This window comes from Podarcis gaigeae (genome assembly GCF_964106915.1).
Source record: "Podarcis gaigeae genome assembly, chromosome: 9".
Lineage (NCBI taxonomy): Eukaryota > Metazoa > Chordata > Lepidosauria > Squamata > Lacertidae > Podarcis > Podarcis gaigeae.
Window position 1 is genome coordinate 79154281 of NC_139685.1, and position 20287 is coordinate 79174567.

The 20287-nt window shown below is 53.0% G+C and overlaps 1 protein-coding gene across 1 annotated transcript in view; it reads right to left on the minus strand.

Moving 5' to 3' along the window:
- CYP26B1 (cytochrome P450 family 26 subfamily B member 1) overlaps nt 1–20279 on the minus strand; it is a 31685-nt gene extending 11406 nt beyond the window's left edge. Inside the window, exons 1-2 of the mRNA XM_083757147.1 lie at nt 19960–20279; nt 15187–15411 (exon numbers count right to left, since the gene is read on the minus strand). Of these exons, the coding sequence (XP_083613273.1) occupies nt 15187–15411; nt 19960–20163 (429 nt within the window). The 5' untranslated portion in view covers nt 20164–20279. The remainder of the gene's footprint in view (nt 1–15186; nt 15412–19959) is intronic.
- Between the last annotated feature and the right edge of the window lie 8 nt (nt 20280–20287).

Below are 20287 nucleotides of genomic sequence, written 5' to 3' on the forward strand. Positions count from 1 at the left end.
TATTTATGGACCTTAAGGGCCATTGGCCTGATCCTGCAGGCTCTTCTGATCTCCTTCAAGGCTCCCATGGCCTCTCTCTTGCAGCCGGCAGCCTCTCCAGTCCTGATATTTATGTTCTGCCCCGCATTGCCTCTCTCGCCCTCCCTCCGCCCTGAATCCTGGGCGGAAGGAGAATGTTTGCTTACTTTTTATTAACTGACATGTGCGACGCTGCTGCCGCCACCGCCGTGATCTGGGCCCCCCAGCTTCAGTAGCAGCGGGGAGCACGCGCCAAGGTAAAGCTCAGGCGGTCCTGTGCGATGCAGCCGTCTCCAGGAATCTGGCTCATGTCAAGGAGGACTTGCGAGGTGGGGGGTTGGAGATTTGGGAAGGCAGAGAAAGCAAGGACCTCTCTGCTTGCAGGGCTGGAGAGATCCTTGCTCCAAGAGCATCGCTTTGCAAGCTGTGCAGGAGAGAGAACTCCCTCCCCGAGCCAGGCACACAGATCTGTTCAGCCACTGGGATCTGCCCAGGAAAAGGAACTGTTTCTTGGACGCAGCTCTGCCCTGCCACGGCACGGGGCGCCTTCTCTTCTGGTTTTGTTTAGTCAAATAACAGCCCCCGTTTTTTAATGGCCTTTGCCTCAGCGCCAACAGTGCCTGCTTCATAAGGAGGGCTAAGCCTGACTCGCTACGCATTCCTAGGTGGGATGGGCGCAACACCAGATTTAGGGCAGTCTGGGGACGCCAAGCCCAGGGGGCAGTAAATAATAATATATTTATACAGGTCCCTACTGCGAAGATCCTTAAGAAAGCAACTGTACCAAAAGGAATTACAGTGGACGCTCGGGTTGCAAACGTGATCCATGCGGGATGCACATTCGCAACCTGCAGCGGCGCATCTGTGCACACGCAGGTTGCCATTCAGTGCTTCTGTGCATGTGCAAAGCGCAATTTAGCACTTCTGCACATGCGCGGCCGTTGAAACCCAGAAGTAACCCATTCTGGTACTTCCAGATTTCGGTGGTCCATAACCCAAAAAAACGCAACCTGAAGCATCTGTAACCTGAGGTATTGTGAATTTGTGAATTCACATATTGTGAATGTGAACATAAATATTTGGGGGGACGTCAAATTCTGTCCTCACTTAGGGGTCTATAATACCCAAGTCCTGGTGGGAGGCATAAGCTCCCCTGCATTAGAAATGAACAAACAGTGAAATGGAGTCTGTTCTGGGATCTGAGGCCAGAGTTTGACCTTCTCCAAAAGGGACACAGAATGTCCCACCAGCAGGATCAGAGCTCAGGAGCCCTCTCTCCTCCTGCTGAGCTTTCCAGCAACAGCTTTTCAGAAACATCGCTGCCTTTGGCTGTGGAGAGAGGACAGGAACAGATGGTGGCCTAGGTGGGCCTGATCCAGCAGCCTCTTATGGTCTCCCTGTAGGAAAGGAAGCCTGCCAAGAGGGAAGGCGAAGAGGTGCAGGTGGCCAGCCACATTTCTGCTTCCTCTTTTTTTTTACTTCCAATATTTATATACCACCTAATGGCAGAAGTCCTCTGGGTAGCTCAGCAGGGAAATGGAACCCCACGAGAGGTCTGGGCTGCACTGCATACAGAGTCAGACCATTGGGTCCACCTGCTCAGGATCACTGGCTCTGACTGGGATTTCGGGCAGGGAGGGTCTCCCAGACCTATGTGGAGAGGCAGGCAGGGATTGTACCTGCGGTATCCTGCTTTCCAGGCACATGCTGACTACTGAGCCTGTCCCCTAACAGGGTCCTTCCCCTCTCAGCAGATCGGGGTAAAAATGGCAGCAGTGCCAGAGTCCCCCCTCTCCCTCTGTCTGCCTCCAACCCCCTTGCAGCGCTCTGAAAAACCATCCCACTGTGGAAATCCCAACAGGCTCTTTGCATTCTCCTCTTACCTGCGTAGATTAATACCCCTGCGCCCTCTAGTGAGCAATTGCAGAATAGCTCTTCCTATTCCCCCCCCCACTGCACCCCCACCCCAACAGGCCATCCGCTGCCTTCTAGACTGCACAGGTGTCCTGGGAATCGCAGAGGCAGAGACCTGACCGGTGGAGCGGAGATGAAAGAACAGGGAGACATGTCCAAACCGTGCCCTCTGCTTCTGCAAGGCCACCCAGTGACACCTGAAGACAGATATTGGCAGAGGGGGAACGGCGCTATTGCTAAGTGGTCGGGGGGGGGCGGTGTTCAAAAAAATGGAGCCTTTCTTCAGCAAAAATAATCAAGGATCCGGATTGTATGCACCATGTAGCAATCGAGTCTTTAATCTATCATGCAAAGTGGCCACAAAGGTGATCATTGGCTGGGTCTCTCCACAATCAAAAGGGAGTCTTCTGCAAATGCTAAGAAGAACCTAAGAAGAGATTGCAGGATCAGGCCAGTGGCCCATCTAGGCCAGCATCCTGCACTCACAGGGGCCAGCCAGATGCCTGCAGAAAACCAGCAAGCAAGATTTGAGCACAAGAGCGACACTCTCCCATCCAGTGGTTTCCAGACCTGGGATTCAGAAGCACCTCTGCCTCCAGTTGTGGAGGCCAAGCTAGGAGCCCATCAAGAGTCCTCTTCTCCTCCATAAATTTGTCTAATCCTCTTTTGAAGCCAACAAAGTCAGTGGCCGTCACTGTCTCCTGCACGGGTGAGTTCCACAGATTAACTATGCCCTGCACAATAAATGACTTTATCCGCCCTGAGCCTTGCAACCAATAATTAGACACGCATCGACTTGGCAGGGAAGCTGGTCACTTAAATCCACCCAGAGGTTCTCCTCTGCCACCCACCCACCCCACCTTGCCCCCCATGACCTTGTGAGACTGTGCTTCATTCCCTCCCCACATTTCCCTGCTACCTGGGAGACGGCGACAGAGGTGGTCTTGCCCCAGACTCGCTCAGGGGAAGCTAAGTAACATCACACACGTTGTGGTAGGGCTGGGATCCATTTCACATGGAACGCTGCGCTGAACTCTATAACCAAACCAACCCTGGAGCCACTCGGCAGGAATGTCTGAAATCCGGGAGCTTTTGAAGTTGTGGAATCGGTTGTTAATTATTATGTCTCCGAGTGCAGAAATTGCACAGAGACGGTGATATTTTTATACGCCCGCTGGAGACACTCTATCCGAGTTTTCTGGAGTGGCGTTAGACAAAGGTCTCTTGACATTGGAGGAGTTTCAGTCCCCTTGGACGCTCCCGACAACGTCTTTTACACGTCAGCCAGGGCAGCAGGGCCAACTTATGGAGGTGATCCTTTGAGAGGCAGGACGTAATGGTTTCCCCAATACATTTTACTGCCTAAGCAGCTAGACCACATGATCCCAGAGCAGCACAGAAGGAAAAGATGCTGTGGTGTGGCCCTTCCTCATAAACAGCCACCCGCTTTCTGAAATTCTCATCCCAAAGATGCCTCTGGGATGATACTGGGGAGGCGCTTGGGGGTGACAAAATGTTTTCTCTCAGCCCTGCAGCCCAATCCTTGCACTCACACATCCAGCTATGCAAAGGGTGCGGCTTATTGTAATGCATAATTTTAATCATCTGACAGCTAAGATGCTTTTTTTTTTATGGGTGTGTGTTCAAAACCCTTTGGAATAGATCCACATGTTTTCAGAATTCATTTCATAAGTATGGCAAGCATCATAAAATCATGGAATTGTAGAGATGGAAGCAATTCTCGGGGTCATCCAGTCCGCCGCCTGCAATGCAGGAGGAGGAACTCAATGCACTAAACCTAGGAAACATATAACATTTATTCAAAGTTGTGGTCATTTGTATTGGCAATTTTTTTGGTGGAGGGTTGTAATTTGAGTGGTGGTCTTTGTGGGGGGGAGGACAAATCCTGGGTCTTAATTGTTTTCATATTTTTTTCTGCTGTGCTGTGGAGCTCCTGCCACTCCCTTTATCAAAACTTTTTTAAAAACAAAGATTAGAAAAGGATGTTTACAGGGTACCTTGCAAAGTGCATGTTTCCCGCAAGGCACCTACCACCTTCCTTTGTCCAGAGACATCTATGGGTCGACACCAGCATCCCCAAATCTGATGCAAATTTGTGCGATAGGTCTGTGCCCCAAATCCCCCCCACACTGGAAAGGGAGAAGGCCAACAATAAAGGGGGGGCGTGGAAGATAAATTAATTGTGCAATCCTGCTAAGTATGTTTAATCAGACATTGATCCCTTTGAACTCAATTGTATTTTGCACCCTGGGAAGTGAGCTTAGATCTGTAACCCAAAACCCTTTCCTGGTAGCATCGGTGTGAAGCCGTCCAGACTGGAACATTCTGGAGGCTGGAACAATGGAGTAGCCCTGCAGGATCAGGCCCAAGGACCAAGTCCAGCATCCTGTTGTCACAGCAGCCAACCAGATGCAAACAGGATTCAAACTCCATGAATTGGTCCAATCCTCTTTTGATGCCCTAATATGCTTTTTGCGGGGCAGTGATGTTCAATGCTAAAGGGGGCAGCCCTTTAAAGAGCAGAGACGCCTTTGCCAGTCTCCTGAGGCCCCTTGCGGCTGCCAACACCAAAAGCCGCTTGCTCCAAAGAGGAGCTGAATGATCTCGACTCTGAACGTCCAACCGAGCCACCGAGTGGAATGAAAACAGGATATTTCAAGCTTTATGGTTTTCCTTAGGCAGAACATTCTTGCACCGGTGTCTCGGCGGCAGGATGTACAGTGCGCTCCAGGTATGTGCGACACAAGAGTCTTTGCTGGGAACCTCAGAGCCTCCCTCTTGTTTGGCTGTTTTTTTTCTGGGTCGGGGTGGCAGGGGGGGGTGGAGAAAGGGGAGACCTCTGGGTGACCTTTGGGTGGAGAGTAAATTTCAGATCGAGACTGGCACCACACAAATCCCCGGCTGCAGTTGCCAGATACAATCTTCCTGCAAATATTCAGCCCCCTTCTATACAATTGCAGCAGAGGGAAGCTTTCTTAAGTGGAAACATCAAACAAAAGTCAACACCAGGCCTGTTTACGTGATCAGCTGCCCTCTGACAACAACTGAACTCGCTTCAACCTCCAAGTTGTTTGCATGCTGAAGAGGTGAATCCAGGTTTCGGGGGAGCCAAGAGGAAATCAGCTGCCCATGGCAAGGCCAAGCGCTCTTGACTCGCCTCTCTTTCATCCTGGGATGTGAGATCCAAGGGATGAACAGCAGCAGGGCTGCGAGCACTAGTGGGTAGAGCTTACAGGTCCCAAGGGAGCCCCAAGGGTGCCTGGATATGCTTCCAGGATCCTCAGAGCCCACAATGGACAACACACTGAAATTGAGCCAGGGATGTACTGCTGCAGCACAAAAGACTAATGCGCATCTGAGACTTATTTGCACATGCTTCCTGTCCACAGCTCAGGAGATCACAGCACTGATCTCACTGATACCAATATGGTGGTGCCAGGCTACTGTTTTGCAGACCAGGTTTCCAAAAATATGTTGACAAATTGGAGAATTAAGAGGATGATGAGGCCCCAGTCTCCACAGTGGCCTTCTTGTGTGGGCTGGCTTATTGCTTTCTGTGCACATCTGAGCCACGCGGCACATAATGCACCACAGTTCAGTTGCACACCAGTGACGCCCTGGTGGAAAAGCCACACAGGAGGACTCACACGGCCTGGGCACCATCTCAGACCTGAAGGCTCAGTTCTAGATTCAACTCCAGGCGATGCTGCACCAATTCTCAAAGTAAAGAGTGCCAGTGCGCTGTAGTGGTTCATGTGTTGTACTAGGACGTAGGAGAGACCTGGGTTCGAATCCCCTCTTGGCTATGAAGCTCAGTGGGTGACCTTTGGCCAGCCGCAGCCTCTCAGTCTAATCTGCCTCACAGGGTTGTTATGGGGATGGGGAGAAGAAGAAGAAGAAGAAGAAGAAGAAGAAGAAGAAGAAGAAGAAGAAGAAGAAGAAGAGGAGGAGTTTGGATTTGATATCCCGCCTTTCACTCCCCTTAAGGAGTCTCAAAGCGGCTCACAATCTCCTTTCCCTTCCTCCCCCACAACTAACACTCTGTGAGGTGAGTGGGGCTGAGAGACTTCACAGAAGTGTGACTGGCCCAAGGTCACCCAGCAGCTGCAGGTGGAGGAGCGGAGACACGAACCCGGTTCCCCAGATTACGAGACTACCGCTCTTAACCACTACACCATACTGGCTCCATGCCTACACCATCTTGAGTTCCTCAGAGGGAAAAGATGTCTACATGGCAAAAGATAAAATAAACCCCAGGGCCTTTGATTCAATTCCCTCCTACTTTCTAGGAGCAGCAGCAGAAATCAGCCCCATCATTTCTACTTTATGAGCGTGGAAGTTTCAGTGCGCAAACCCTGGCCTTTTATTCTCATCATGCTGTTTTAAATGTGTCTTCTACATTTCACCACCTTTAGGAATGTTTTATTTCAAAATGTTGAAGATAAAAAGATCATCACTCTTGCTACATTAAATGTATATTCTATACTTGACCTTGGCTTTTAAAAAAACATATTTAAGATAACACTTTGGTTTCCTGTTATTTTATACTGCTTTGAATGAATATTTTGCGTTTGATTCTTCTTCTGCAATTTTTATTATTATTTTGGAATGATTTATTTGATATTTTGATGCGGCTTGTAGCTCGCTTTGTGATCTGTTTCCTTAAAAATATGAAGCAGTATGGAAATGGAAGGAATAACAATAACAGCACCCATATTTGTTTTTTCCCATGGAGAGACCAGGTCCAGGGGTGCACAGCCTGGCATGCCCAAATCTGCTCCTCCATTAAAACGGGTAAAACAAATCAAAGGAGCACAATTCCCGGGACCTGCTTGGAGAGTTCCCAGGCACTCCAATTGGGCAACCCTCTGCAGTAAATTTACAAGGAAAGAGGGACTGTGCTAAGCTTTTGGATATGTCCGAAGGTACAGGCAGGACAAGTGCCCAAAACTTAAGCCCCCAAACAATGTGCTTCGATCAGAGAGGGCAGATTCAGGCTCCCCCCCCCCCCCGTAGCAGCGAGGAACCCAGACTCTGAAAGCGCTTTCTCCTCCTCCTCACACACAGGCCAGCTCCAAAGCCGCATCCACACAGCGCTTGCGCTGAGGCCTCCAGCCCTGGCCACTGTTCAAGACAGGATACCCGAATTGATGGTTCAGTGGCCTTGCAAATCTTACATGCCGGTATTTTTGGCTGCTGGGGCCGCGATCGCAAGCAGGAGAGCATGTCTCGGGAGTCTGCCAGCTCCAGCGGAACAGAAAACAAAGAGAGGGCTCCCTGGCCTTGCACTTGGCCCAGGAGACGGGGCGGCGAGTGGGGAGAGAGGAGAGAGGAGGAGGAGGGGAAAAAAACACTCTCCAAAAACAGCTTTTTCAGCTGCCGCTTGGCACCCTGCGAGTCAGGCAAGAGAGGCGGAATCGCTGGGTTTTCTTTCTTTCCAAAGCCATGCACAGGAGCGCAGTTTTAGCCCCGGCCTTGAATGGGATGCCCAAATCATGGAATTGTGGAGCTGGGACCGCCAAAGGCCATCTAGTCCTACCCCCTGACATGCAGGATTCACAGCTAAATGGGTGGGGCCAGAGCATTAGATGCTCTTAAGGCCAGCAGAAGGCTTTGCACAGAGGAGGGGTTCTGCACTTCGGAGAACATTGGCAAACTCCAGGTGCAGGGGAGGGGGAGCAAACACAGCCTGAGGGGCCATGTGCCCTCCTGAACAACTTTTCAAGGGCCGCATGCTCAAAGTGGATGGTTCGGAATGCAAGGAGCAAAAGCAAGAGGGGTGGAGAGACAAGTGTTTGTTGTTGCCTTAGCACCCACCCACAGGGTACCCACATTCCAGCCAGGCAGACTTTTCTGTGCTCACCCTCCTCCCTGCCTTGTCATAGAATTGGAGAGTTGGAGGGGACCTCAGGGGTCATCCAGTCCAACCCCTGCAATGCAGGAATCTCAGCTAAATCACACATGACAGGTGGGACATCACGGCTGTGCTTACAAACCTCCAAGGAAGGCGAGTGTGCAAGGCATCACTAGGGTTCAAGGGCTCATCCCAGCCAGTCAAAAGGGCTGGATGAGACCATGGGGGGTGAGAGTCCAGACAGAGAGAGCCCAGAAATGGAAGCAAGAAGAAATTCTAACGAAAGAAGAACAGCAGACAAAATTAATGGACTATGCAGAATTGGACAACATGACAGGAAGGATTTGAAATCTGCGGGACCAGAGACTGACAGAAAATTGGAAGAAGTATATGAATTGTTTGAAGAGCAACTGTAATCAACAAATTATGCTAGTAGGACTACAATAAGTTTTGTAAGGAGAAATATATGAAGTGTTACAAAGTAGAAAAAGATAGAGATATTGGTTATGAGTTTGAAATGCAATAGGGAAAATAAGAAATGCATACTAAGAGATTAGATTGGAAAATTTTCAGACAGGACTGATGGAAATTTAAAAAAATGAATAAGGTGTAAAAGTATGTTTAATTAATGTTGAAAATGGTATTTAAAAAAAAACTAATAAAAATTTATATATATATATAAAAAAAGAGAGTGCAGACAGAGAGGTTTGGGTGGGCACATTTGGCCCCTGGAAAAGAGCCGAGAGTAGAAAGTCAGTGTGGCATCACAGTTAAGAGTCTTGGACTACAGCTGTGGTGATCCGAGTTCAAATCCCCAGTCAGCCAGCAAGCTCAATGGGTGACTTTGGGCCAGCCATGCTCTCTCAGCCTAGCCTACCTCACAGGGTTGTTGTGAGGAGGAATGCAGAGGACTGAGAATAGAAGGGTGCAGCCTGAGCAGACAACGCTCTGTGCAAAAAGAAAACAACTAAGGCTGCAGTGCAGGGGGCAGGACTAGATGACACCCCCAACTCTACAAAATCCTATAAAGCAAATAAATTACTGCAATGCATCGCTTTTGCCTAAAAACCCCTTACTTTGCATACAGTATTCTGGTCAAGAAACTACACGGAGCAGGGAAGGATGTGCACACTGAGCTCTCCACCCCTTATTTCAGAGGGACTCCTGCAGGATCGGGGCCATCGCCTGCTTGGCCTTTGGAATGTGCAGGGAGGGGAGAGAGCTTCCCTTCAGTCACCAGCCTGATCAGCCCTGGGGCAGGGAAGGAGATGCTTGAGGAGGGCAGGGGGGGCTCCTGCATAGCAGGGAGCACATCCTTCAAAGGCCAGGCAGGCAGGCGTAGCAGGAGCACCAGTGCGTGGAGGAAGGACCCCCTGACACCTGGAAACATGAGGCTCACCTGACCCTGGCAATCTGGAAATGCCATAATTAAAGGGCAGCCCCGGAGAGGCAGAACCCATTCTCTCCTCTAAAGGAAATGGTTCCAGCTGGAGGGTTAGGCCCCTGGCACCAAGGCTGCCTCTGGCCGAAAGGACCCCTCTCCTGAAATCACACAGAAGCAATCTCCGGAAAGAGGCATTGCAGAAAGAACCTTTTGGCTGAGCCCCCTGATGGGCTGCATCCTTCTGCCATTTATTTCCCCCTTTTCTGCAGCAAAGAAGATTTAGGGCAGAGAAAAGTGCTTCTGCATAATCTGCGGAACTCCCTCCCACAGGAAGGAGTTAATGGGCACTGACTTTAAAAGAGGATTAGGCAAATTCCTGGAAGAGGATACGGTATAAATGGCTCCTAGCCAGGGTGGCTCTGGTTGGCCCCTTTAAGAATAGGATGCTGGACCTAGTGGGCCATTGGCCTCATCCAGCAGGCTCTTCCACAAATGACAACACTTTGGAGGTCCCAGGTCACAAGGTGATTAGATTAGTCTCAACTAGGGCCAGGGCTGGACCATAGTGAAGTGAGAGCTGGACCATAAAGAAAGCTGATCACTGAAGAATTGATGCTTTTGAATTCTGGTGCTGGAGGAGACTCTTGAGAGTCCCATGGACTGCAAGAAGATCCAACCTCTCCATACTGAAGGAAATCAACCCTGAGTGCTCACTGGAAGGACAGATTGTGAAGCTGAGGCTCCAGTACTTTGGCCACCTCATGAGAAGAGAAGACTCCCTGGAGAAGACCCTGATGTTGGGAAAGATGGAGGGCACAAGGAGAAGGGGACGACAAAGGACGAGATGGTTGGACAGTATTCTCGAAGCTACCAGCATGAGTTGACCAAACTGCGGGAGGCAGTGGAAGACAGGAGGGCCTGGCGTGCTCTGGTTCAGGGGGTCACAAAGAGTCGGACACGACTAAATGACTCAACAACAACAGGGCCAGGGCCTTTTCAGTACTGGCCCCAACTTGGTGGAACTCTCCGCCACAAGTGACCAGGGCCCTGCAGGGCCTGCAAGATGGAGCTGTTCCACCTGGCCTTTGGTTTGGACTCAGTCTGACCCTTATGTTTCCCTCCCCTTGTGGTTTTGATCTATGGGCTACTTATAAAATGAGGCTGCATTTTAAATTGCATTTTAACCTGTATTTTAAATTGGGGTTTTTTCCCTATTATGTTTTTACTGTAATTTTACTGGTATTAGCCGCCCTGAGCCTGGCTCTGGCCAGGGAGGGCGGGGTATAAATAAAACTTATTATTATTATTATTATTATTATTATTATTATTATTATTACTAATACCTGGAGAAGGTGCCTTCTTCCATGGAAGCCTCACCTGCACGGGGTCTTGGCCACAAAACCTGAACATTCTGCACATGCCCAGAGGTGCAGGTTACAAAACCCACAGCTGAGCACAACCTCTGAGACAAAAAACTGTCCAAGTAATTTCACAGGAACTATGAGAACCACCCGCCCTCCATGAAGACGAAGGATGTGGAGGGGGCTCCCAGTTCAACCTGCCCCCATGACGTCCTCCACCTACTGAGATTTGGGAAATGCGTGTTGTTGGTGCAGAGGGGGCGAGAGTGGGGAGGAGCCTCTCTCTGTTCCAGAGGCAAAGCAGAAAAATATTTAGATGTACCTGAAAGCCATTTCCGGTCTGTCCTGCCTTGCGCAGGAGTCCTGAATAGGAAACTGGAGGGGGCTGAAATTGAAGGGCTCTCCCTTCCTGCCACTGGCAGAGGGGCACACCCTGTTCTCAGACCTCCTTCCCTAACAAGTCAGCCTCTCTCCGAAGCAGCAAAGGCAGAGGCCATCGGCATCACAGCATTTCGGAGACAGGGGCCCATTCAGAGGAGGGGGGCAAGCTGGGGGTGGGAGGCACCCAGAGGCAATTTGCCCCACTGTTCCAGCACATTAGTACAGCTAAGCAGGGTCTGTTGTGGTGTTTCAAGAGAGATGGGAGCCTGGGGCGAGGAGGAGAGCAGAAAGCAGACCTGAGCAAGGCTGTCCTTAAAAACCAAATTAAACCCAAAGGGCACTCAAAGACACCCTCCTGTTATGGCAAGGCCATCTCTCCGTCACGACCCACCAACCCAGCCAGATGGGTGGGGTATTATTAAAGGGACCCCTGACCATTAGGTCCAGTCGTGACCAACTCTGGGGTTGCGGCGCTCATTTCGCTTTACTGGCCGAGGGAGCTAGCGTACAGCTTCCGGGTCATGTGGCCAGCAGGACTAAGGCGCTTCTGGCAAACCAGAGCAGCGCACAGAAACACCGTTTACCTGACTGCCCGAGTGGTACCACCACCCGCGTCCCGGGGTATTATTACTATTAATATTATTATTGACACCGTTTCATAAGAATGTAAGAAGTGTGTGGTGGCTCAGTGTTCTGTTCTCACAGAGGCCAACCAGACACCCGTGGAAAACCTGCAATCAGAATTCAAAGGCAAGAACAACCCACCTCTGGTTTCCAGCAACTGCGATTCAGAGTCATCGCTGCCTCCAAATGTCTCTGACTGCCTCTCCATCAATTTGTCCAATCCTCTCTCTTTTTTGACAGCCTCCTGAAGGAGGGAGTTCCGCAGTTTAACTATACATGACCCCAAGCCATTCAGAAAGGCATGGTCATCTCTGAACGACTGGCATTTCTGAATCACTCTCCCGTGAGCTACTGGGACACCCCAAGGAAGAGGCAGCGTCACATAGTGGTTACAGTGCTGTGCTAGGGCCTGGGAGGCCAGAGCTCCAATCCCCCCTCCCTTGGCCACAAAGCTCACTGGATGACCTTGGGCCAATTGCCGACTCTCCGTCCTACCTTACAGGGATGTTGTGGGGATTAAATAAGGACTAGGACCTGGGAGACCAGGGTTCAAATCCTGCCACTGCCACAAGGCTCAGTGAGTGACGCTGGGCCAGTTGCTGCCTCTGGGGCTTAAATGGGGCAGGGGGGACCATGAACAAACCCTTAGCTCCTTGGGGGAAAATAGCGAGATATAAATGCAATCAATAAACCTCACTGGGCCGGGCGACCCCCCCCAAAAAAAAAAATGCCTGTGAACCCCTTGAAACCCGCTTCTGCCAACCTGGTGCCCTTCAGCCGCTAAGTGTGAAACGGGCAGAGGGCATCCCGTCGGAGAAGCCTGCGCGTCTACAGGTCCCAGGTCCGAGGGTGCCCTTCTAGCTGCGGGGAGCCGTCGAGCGGCGCGGTGGTCCCGCCTGGGGCATCGCCCTTTTAAGGCTGGAGCCGCCGCCGCGCCGCCGCGCCTTCTAGGTTACTACAGTTCAACTTCCCCACGTGCCGCCTGGAAGGGGCGGCCGGAGCCGGGGAGATTCCCGGCCTCGCCGACGGAGGGAGGCAGCCAGGGGCGGAGCCGCCGCCGCCGCCGCCCGCCGTTCAGCAGGAGGACACCCGAAAGCCATTAAGCCCGCGGACGGCTCCCCCGACGGCAGCCCAGACAGCCTCGCCGCGGGGGTCGGCGGGCCGGGGGCGCCTGCGCCTCGACGGAGCCCCCGGGCCGGAGATCGACAAAGCCCACCCCCCACCCTTGCAGAGCCCCGGTGGCAAAAGCCCCCCCGACGGCCAGCAAGAGGATCCGGGGCTCAGGCAGCCCTGCCTGGGAACGCCCGCCCGGCTGCCCGTCTCAAAAACACGGTCCGCTTCCCTGCGAGCCAGCCTTTCCTGGGGAAAGCGCTCTGCACGTGCTCAGGGCCCCCTGCGCACGAATACCCGCTTCAAACTAGCTTTTCCGGCGGGGCGCGCGGATCACGGGATTTTGTCATACAGCATGGGGAGGGTCCGCGAGGGTCCCCGAAACGACCCCTTGGAAGGCGAGAAGCGCGACTGAAGTCCCCCGACGGGCAGGCGACCTCGCAACCCTTTGCTGCGGAAGAAGCTTGCCGCGAACCTGCGCGTATTGCTTGCTCGCGAGTAAAGCCTCACAAGGTGGCTTAAGGGACGGTGGCCGCGCGCAAAGCGACTCGACGGCGACCGGCGGGAGGGGGAGAGGAAAAGGCTCTCCGTGCGCGTGGGGGGAGGGGGCGCTACGTGTGAATGCGCTGCCTGACCCCCCCCCCGCCCACTCCCGTGTCAAGTCAGCGGAGCCAACCGACGTCAGGGTGCGGGGCGTTTGTCCGCAACGCGTGGCTAAGCGGCGGCGGCGAAGTCCCATCGCCCCTTTAAATTCCTCAAAGGCCGCCGCGTCTAATGTTGAGACACCGGGCGGGGGGGGGGGGTTGGAAGAGAAAGAGGAAACCCACGTGGGGCGGGCGAAGGGGAGGGGGCAGAAGCCGCAGCCCGCAAAGCTTTGGGGAGGGGGGCACGTTAGAAGATGACGTCGGATGGAACAGACCCCCCCCACTCCCCGAAATGGCCACGCAAAAGGGGCCCCACCACCGACAGAGCTCGCTGCCACAGTTAGTATTGAGTGGGGGGCAACCCACACCCCCACATCAACAGATCAGCCTCACCACGAGAGATCCAAATGCCCCCCTTCTCCTGGGATGCAGACACCCCCTGAACTCAGCCTTCCCCAAGGGGGGGGGGGGGCTCAGGTGCCTGAGGAGGATCCCGGCCTCTAGCCGCACGGAGAGGCGGGCGCACTCTGCACATGCACAGACGCTCCAAAGTGGTGGGTCAAGACAACACTCCCTGCTTCTTCCAAAATCCAGACTGGGGCGACCTCTTCGTTCAGCCAACCCAAATGTCCTCCCAGCTCTTCTCAGGCCAGATGGGAAACGGGGCTACGGGGGGCTGCGAAATGAATTTTGGGCACCTCTTCCGTGCCAGCCCCCCGTTTTGCCGCCTCCTTCGCTGGCTCTGCTTCCCATCCAGCCTGACAGGAGGAGAGTTCAGGACAACTCCAAACCTCACATGCGGTGTTACGATATTTTTGGTCAGCCTAACAAAAGATGCATTTTGGAATATATTTTTTTTGTAATTGGCCAACGCAGCTAACTTAACTTACTGGTTGCCTTGGAAAAGGCTCCCTTTACAACTCTTAGCAGGTAAGGCTGGGGGGGCGGGGAGGGTTCAGTTTTGTAGCAGAGCTAAGATTTGAACTTGCTCCAGAAATAAGCCCATCCTTATTTTATCCTGGTCACGGCGCACCTTAGATTGGAAGTGATCTCTCTGGCTGCATCCCAACGTTCTAGCTGGAATCTCCGTCTTCTAAGGCAGGGATTCTCAAAAAAAATGTTCTCTGAGCCACATTTTCGGAATAAAAATTTGCTCGTGCCACACCATTTTTTGTTATTATTATTGATAAGAAATACATTGCGGGGAGGAGAGAAACAATAACCAGTGCTTGGTTTTGAAAACTCTGCAAATAAAAATACTTTATTTTGATACTATACTTCACAATGCTACACTGGAATGTTTCACTGTTTCTTTGATTGCCCTTGAATCTTCCTGCCACACTTGGCATCCTTTCCTGCCACACCCTTTGAGACCCACTGCGTTAAGGGATAATAATAATAATAATAATAATAATAATAATAATAATAAGTGCTTTTTTTAGGGGATATTCAAGGGCACGCAGCACCAGCACCTCTTTTCGTCGTTGTTAAAAAGTGCTGCACTTAACTGTAACAACGTCAAAAAAGCACTGATAACAAAAATAATTTTATTATTTGTACCCCACCCTTCTGAATGGGTTGCCCCAGCCCCTCTGGGCAACTTCCAACATCTATAAAAACAAAGCACAACATTGCACATTAAAAGTTTCCCTATGCGGGGCTGCTTTCAGGTGTCTTCTAAAGGTTGTATAGTTCCTCATCTCCTCGATTGGAGGGTGTTCCACAGGGTGGGTGCCACCACCAAGAAGGCCCTACGCCTAGATGATTTAGTTGCGTTGCAGGGAGTTGGATGAACCTGGGTGATCCCTTCCAGGTCTACAATTCCCTCTCGCATACACATTCTCCTTCAAGACAGGCTGCTGCCGCCACCCTTACCTTCCTCTTGTGCCGGTGGATGTCACCGATGGAGTTGGCGACAGTGTTGGGCCCCAGCAACATCCGCGTGCTGCGGGGCCACTCGGTGCTGACCAGGCTGTGCTCGCCCATCAGGATCTTGCGGACGTTCTCGGCGCCCGTCACCCGGACCAGGGGGCGGCCCAGCAAGTGGGTCTTGAAGACGTTCCCATATTTCTCCCTCCGCGACGACTGGAAGTAGGAGCCCTGAAAGAGGCAACAGGGAAAACCCTCCTAAGTTGGGAGAAACCCGCTTCCAGTTCTGAGGTCCCTCTTGACACCAGAGACATCCAGTTTATCACCGCCATCCCCAGATATTTGAAAAGCACTCTGCCTCCCCACTCATCTCAGCTCTATGAGCACACAGTGAGCCTGCCTAAGCCACAGCTCCCCAAAGCCCAGACTCACAATATCTGGGATTATAAAGCATCTTTGAACATATGCAGAGTGCCTTTTCTTTGTTGCATTACAACACAGAGAGAATTGGGGAGAAAGGCTCTGGTGCAGTGTGGCTTTCTGGCTGGCTCAGATCATGACCTTTGACTTCCTTTGGGAGTTTAAGCATGGGGTGGGGGCATTCAACCCATAGCACCCTCCTTCAACCACCTTCCCTGAGTGGGTCCGTAATTTCAAGGAGCATTTACGTGCAGGGTATAATCAAAATTGGGGAGAGGCTCTTCCGATCACAAAGGTTAATACCCCAGCCTTCTTCCTGAGCAGGGGGCTAAGAAGCAGGAATATAAGAATATTATAGCATTAAGAATTCTGGGCTGCCTTGTTTTCTTTTTCCCTCCGCAGCCCTTTTTTCTTTAGTGTCATGTCTTTTAAAATGGCTAAACTTTGGGGGAAAGGAAAAAGAAGGTGCCGTATACCTAGTCCATCTAGCTCACTATTGCCTACACTGACTGGCAACAGCTCTCTGGGATTTCAGGCAAGGGTCTCTCTCCGCCCTAGTGCCTGGAGGTGCTGAGGGGTGACACTGAGCCTCACCTAAGCTGCACCTGCAAGGTCACCTGTTTGCATCTCTACCCCACACCAGTGGGTGGGGGTGGAGGGTCTTTTAAAAACTGGCTGGCAATGTACATGCTAAGGGTTGACATTAGAGGGGAACAGAGAGTGTGAGGCTGTGAAAAGGAATCCTCCATTCACAGATTCCCAAACCGGAACATTTCTAAATGAATGACAGGTGGAGCATTGGAAATATTATCAGTGGGCGATGCTTGGGAAATGGGGGGGAAACGGTGGCCCTGGTCTAGGGAAGAAAGTGTGAACTGCAGCCCTGCTGAAATGTATCCTGCAGAGCCCAGATTGCAGAGCAGGGGAGGGGGGCAGGGGCTGGGGCCACAACCCCTGGTGAGGCTCCCCTCCTCCCCTGTAGCTCAGTGAACTTGGGCAGAGGAGATCCAAGTTCAGCTCTTCCTCAGCTCACCTGCCCTCATCCTTGGTCAAGCCCACAAGCATCTTCTGGGTCCTGCGGGCATAGCAGAGCTTCTGCAGATGGAAGCCTGAGCAGATGGCTTCAGGAAGTAAGCCAAGTTACGTGTCACAAATGAACACGTACACCCCTTCCAAAGATGTTGGGGCACCAGCAGATGGAATGGGGGAGGGGGGATACTGCAACGTCATCTCTCATCTACCAGTTCTCTGGAAGCATAGGATGGCAGAGTTGGAAGGGACCCCGAGGCTCATCCAGCCCAACCCCCTGCAATGCAGGAATCTCAGCTCAAGCATCCAATATAGGTGGCCTCCCAACCTCTGCTTGAAAGTCTCCAAGGAAGGAGAATCGTTGGATTCTCCTTTCTTGTAACTTGAGCATGAGGAAAGGCCCACAGGGACGGGGCAGCCCTGAGCCCACCAAGGGCTGCAACTGACAGACCACCATTCCTCATCCATTCTATGGGCACAAGGCTGTCTCAACATTATCCAGATGGTTGCAAGGAACACAAATGATGCAACGGCTTGATAATTAGCGCTAATGAGCTGTGTTTAATGCTGGGGCTCTCGCCTGACCGGGAAGACCTGTCCCAACCAAAGCTATGAGGGATGGTCATTGCAATTGCTCGCTGGCTCCCTGCACATGCTCAGGTGTACATTCCGACCTCGTAAGCCTTGAAAAGAGGACTTGGGGTTCACCATGAACCTCGACAAAGGCCCTTCAATCACGAGGCAGTTACATGTGAGGTGAAGTGCACCCAGTGGACCTTCCCAGCACCCTTAGCAAACTAGAGTGTCCAGGATTCTTTGGGAGGAATCATGTGCTTCAAAGTGTGCAGTGGAGGTGATTTTATGTGGGTCAGATGCAAGGTGCAGGTCTCACACACAGCTTGGGAGGGTTCTCACTGTTGTGGCTACTCGAGGGTCTGGCTAATGGCCAGTGGAAACCGGGGATCCTGCCCTCTCCTTTGCCTTGTCATCTTAGGGCTGGAAGAGGAAGGAGCCAGCGCATGGGAGTTTTGGCTCCCCCAAATATTGGTGGGTTCCTTTCATTCAGGCAGCTGGTGGAATGAACGCACGGAGCGCGTCTGAGCTGACTTAATTCCCCCAGCTTTTACGCACACCCCTATCCCAAATTAACAAGGATAAGTGAGCCGGCTCACCCCACTCCACAAACGCCCCTCTCCCCTTTGCTTCCAGCCCCATAAAGCTTCTTCAGTCATGTGCGTTTTTCGGGGCGGGGGTGGGGTGTGGACCGACTGCCTTAACGCACTGCAATTATCCTCGACTAAGTCGTTGGACAGAGTTTGGGGCTTTTAATAACTTTCCCACATGCCGGTCCGGTCCTTAGCAGGGGAGGGGGCGTGACAGCAAGGAAAGGCGACCTGAGCACCCCTCCCCTGCCTTCTCCCCACCCCTCACACATCCTACACACACCTCTGCTACCTCCCCCACCTCCAATACCAGCATCAGGTTTTTTAGGGGGTTTACGTGCCCTATAAAATTTCGGAGAAACTGTGGAAAGGCATCTGCCCCTTTAAATCCAGTTCTGCGGCTCTCCCCCGAGCCGCTGCAGGGTCTCTAAGCGAAGAGGGTGGCGGAGCCTTTGGGGGGCAGGTGGGGGGCGGTGGGGGGGGCGCCCGTGTGTGCGTGTGTGTTTTTAAACAAAAGCACAGTTGTGAAGTTCAGATGTTCAGGTGACCCTGTTTCTTGATCTGCGTAAATATAATTAAAGTACTTTTTGTGGCATTAATAAAGGGTTATTTGTACAACATTTCCATCACTGTACAAAGGCCGCCTTTATGTGGCGAGAGTTTTCGAGCCGGAGTCCAATTTATACAAATTTTTTTGTATTTTTAGCCCTGGACTCTGTTTGGATGGAGCCTTGTGGAAAAGGGAGAACCCTTTCTCGGTCCCCCTGTAAAAATCTGATAAATTTCTTTTAAAAATAAAGCCCTATTGAGTGAGGGCAGTTAACCCTTGCGCTGCTGGCAGGGAGCTCCCCTCTCTACCCCCTCCATCCACGGAGGTCTCTCCTGCTAAGTCTGCGATGCTGTTACTTCTGAGTTTAGAGACGAAGACCCAGAATAGGGTTTTCCTCCAGCTGGCGGAAGGAGGACCATCGCGGCGTGAGGTGTTCCAGAGCTGCACCCTCCGCGGGAAAAGGCAACCTGCTTGCCCCCCTCCTCCCCGCCCCAACAAGACATGAGCCATGGCCATGTCGCAGCATCTCTGACCAGAGATCCTTTCCTAAGGGGCTGCGGTGGGGGGGCTGCCCGTCCCCAAAGCTTAAGGGTTCTAGAACAGGTAATAAAGTTTGTGCATTTCGGAGAGGTGCGAGACAAGGGTGTCCTATTGAAAGGGGGGGTTTGTCCTTTGCTGGGTCTGCCATCTCTCTCTGCTCCCACACCTTGCATCGCCCTCTCGGTTTAACTCGGGAATCTCCACGCGCGCGCACCCCCCCCCCCCCCAGTGATCGCGTTCCTCGAGAGGTTGTTCAGCATTTAAGAAGGTTAATCCCGGGTTAATCTCCCGATTATCTCGACCCGGGGGCTTCCCCGCTGCTTTGCTCAGCGAATCTCGAGATCACCCGGGCGGCTCTCGGGATTCCAGGCAGAGGGAGCTGCCGGAGTCGGAGCGAGGCGCTGCTACTGACAGCACCACCAGCCCGCCCCCTCCCTGCGGTCCTCCCCGGAGCCGGTCCTTACCTGGCGGCTCGAAGGGGTCCCCAGACAGACCCCGCGCCTTAAAGGGGCAATGCAGCCCGCCACGCCGGCGCCTGCCTTCGGACCTGAGCGGGGCTCCCTACGCTCGGTGGGCTGGGGGGAGAAGTTTTTGAAGAGAGCCCTCCTGGAAACGGGGAGGAGACCGAAGCGAGCCCAGCGCCCGGGCACCACGCTCGGCTGGAGGGAAGTCACCAGTTCGAGCCCCGGCTGCGAGGGAGGGCCCCTGACCGTTAAGCGGATCCGGCCCCTTCCGAGGCTGCAGAACCACGCGGCGCGGCTGGAGGGGGGGGAAGAGACCTTTCGCTTTGCAAACCCCTCAAGGATTGGCTGGGACTTGGGGAAGCTCGCCTGTCGCGCACAGGACTTGCTCTCGAGGAAAGGGGCCAGGGATCGGCGCGCGCGGGATTTGCAACTGTGCAAGCCACACGTTTTGTACGACGGCGGGGAGTCTCCAGCAGCCACACGGTGCGTCCTAGCTGCCCAGGACCCCAGGAGCTGGCCGGCCGGGGCGCCCGGCGGAACGGTGCTAGGAGGCCTCCGGCGAGCGTGGCTGCGTCTGCGCCGCTCTCCCGCCCCCCGACGCCGGCGGGCTTACCTGCAGGAGCCAGTGGAAGGTCTCTCCGACGAGCGGGAAGCCCATGGAGCCCTTGGGGATGGGCAGCTTGCAGCTCTTGTCGCGCGTGGCGGCCCAGCGGAGCTGCCACAGCTGCTGCGAGACGGCCAGGAGGAGCGTGACCGAGACGAGGCAGGCGACGACGGTGGCCAGCGCCGAGAGCAGGTCGAAGCCTTGGAAAAGCATCTTGCCCGGTGGCGCTGCTTCCTCTGAGGAGAGTGTGGGGGGCGCCCCCCGGGAGGTAGCCGCCGAGCCGCGCACCGGGCCGGCGGGGGAAGGAGAGAGAGAGAGAGAGAGAGAGAGAGAGAGA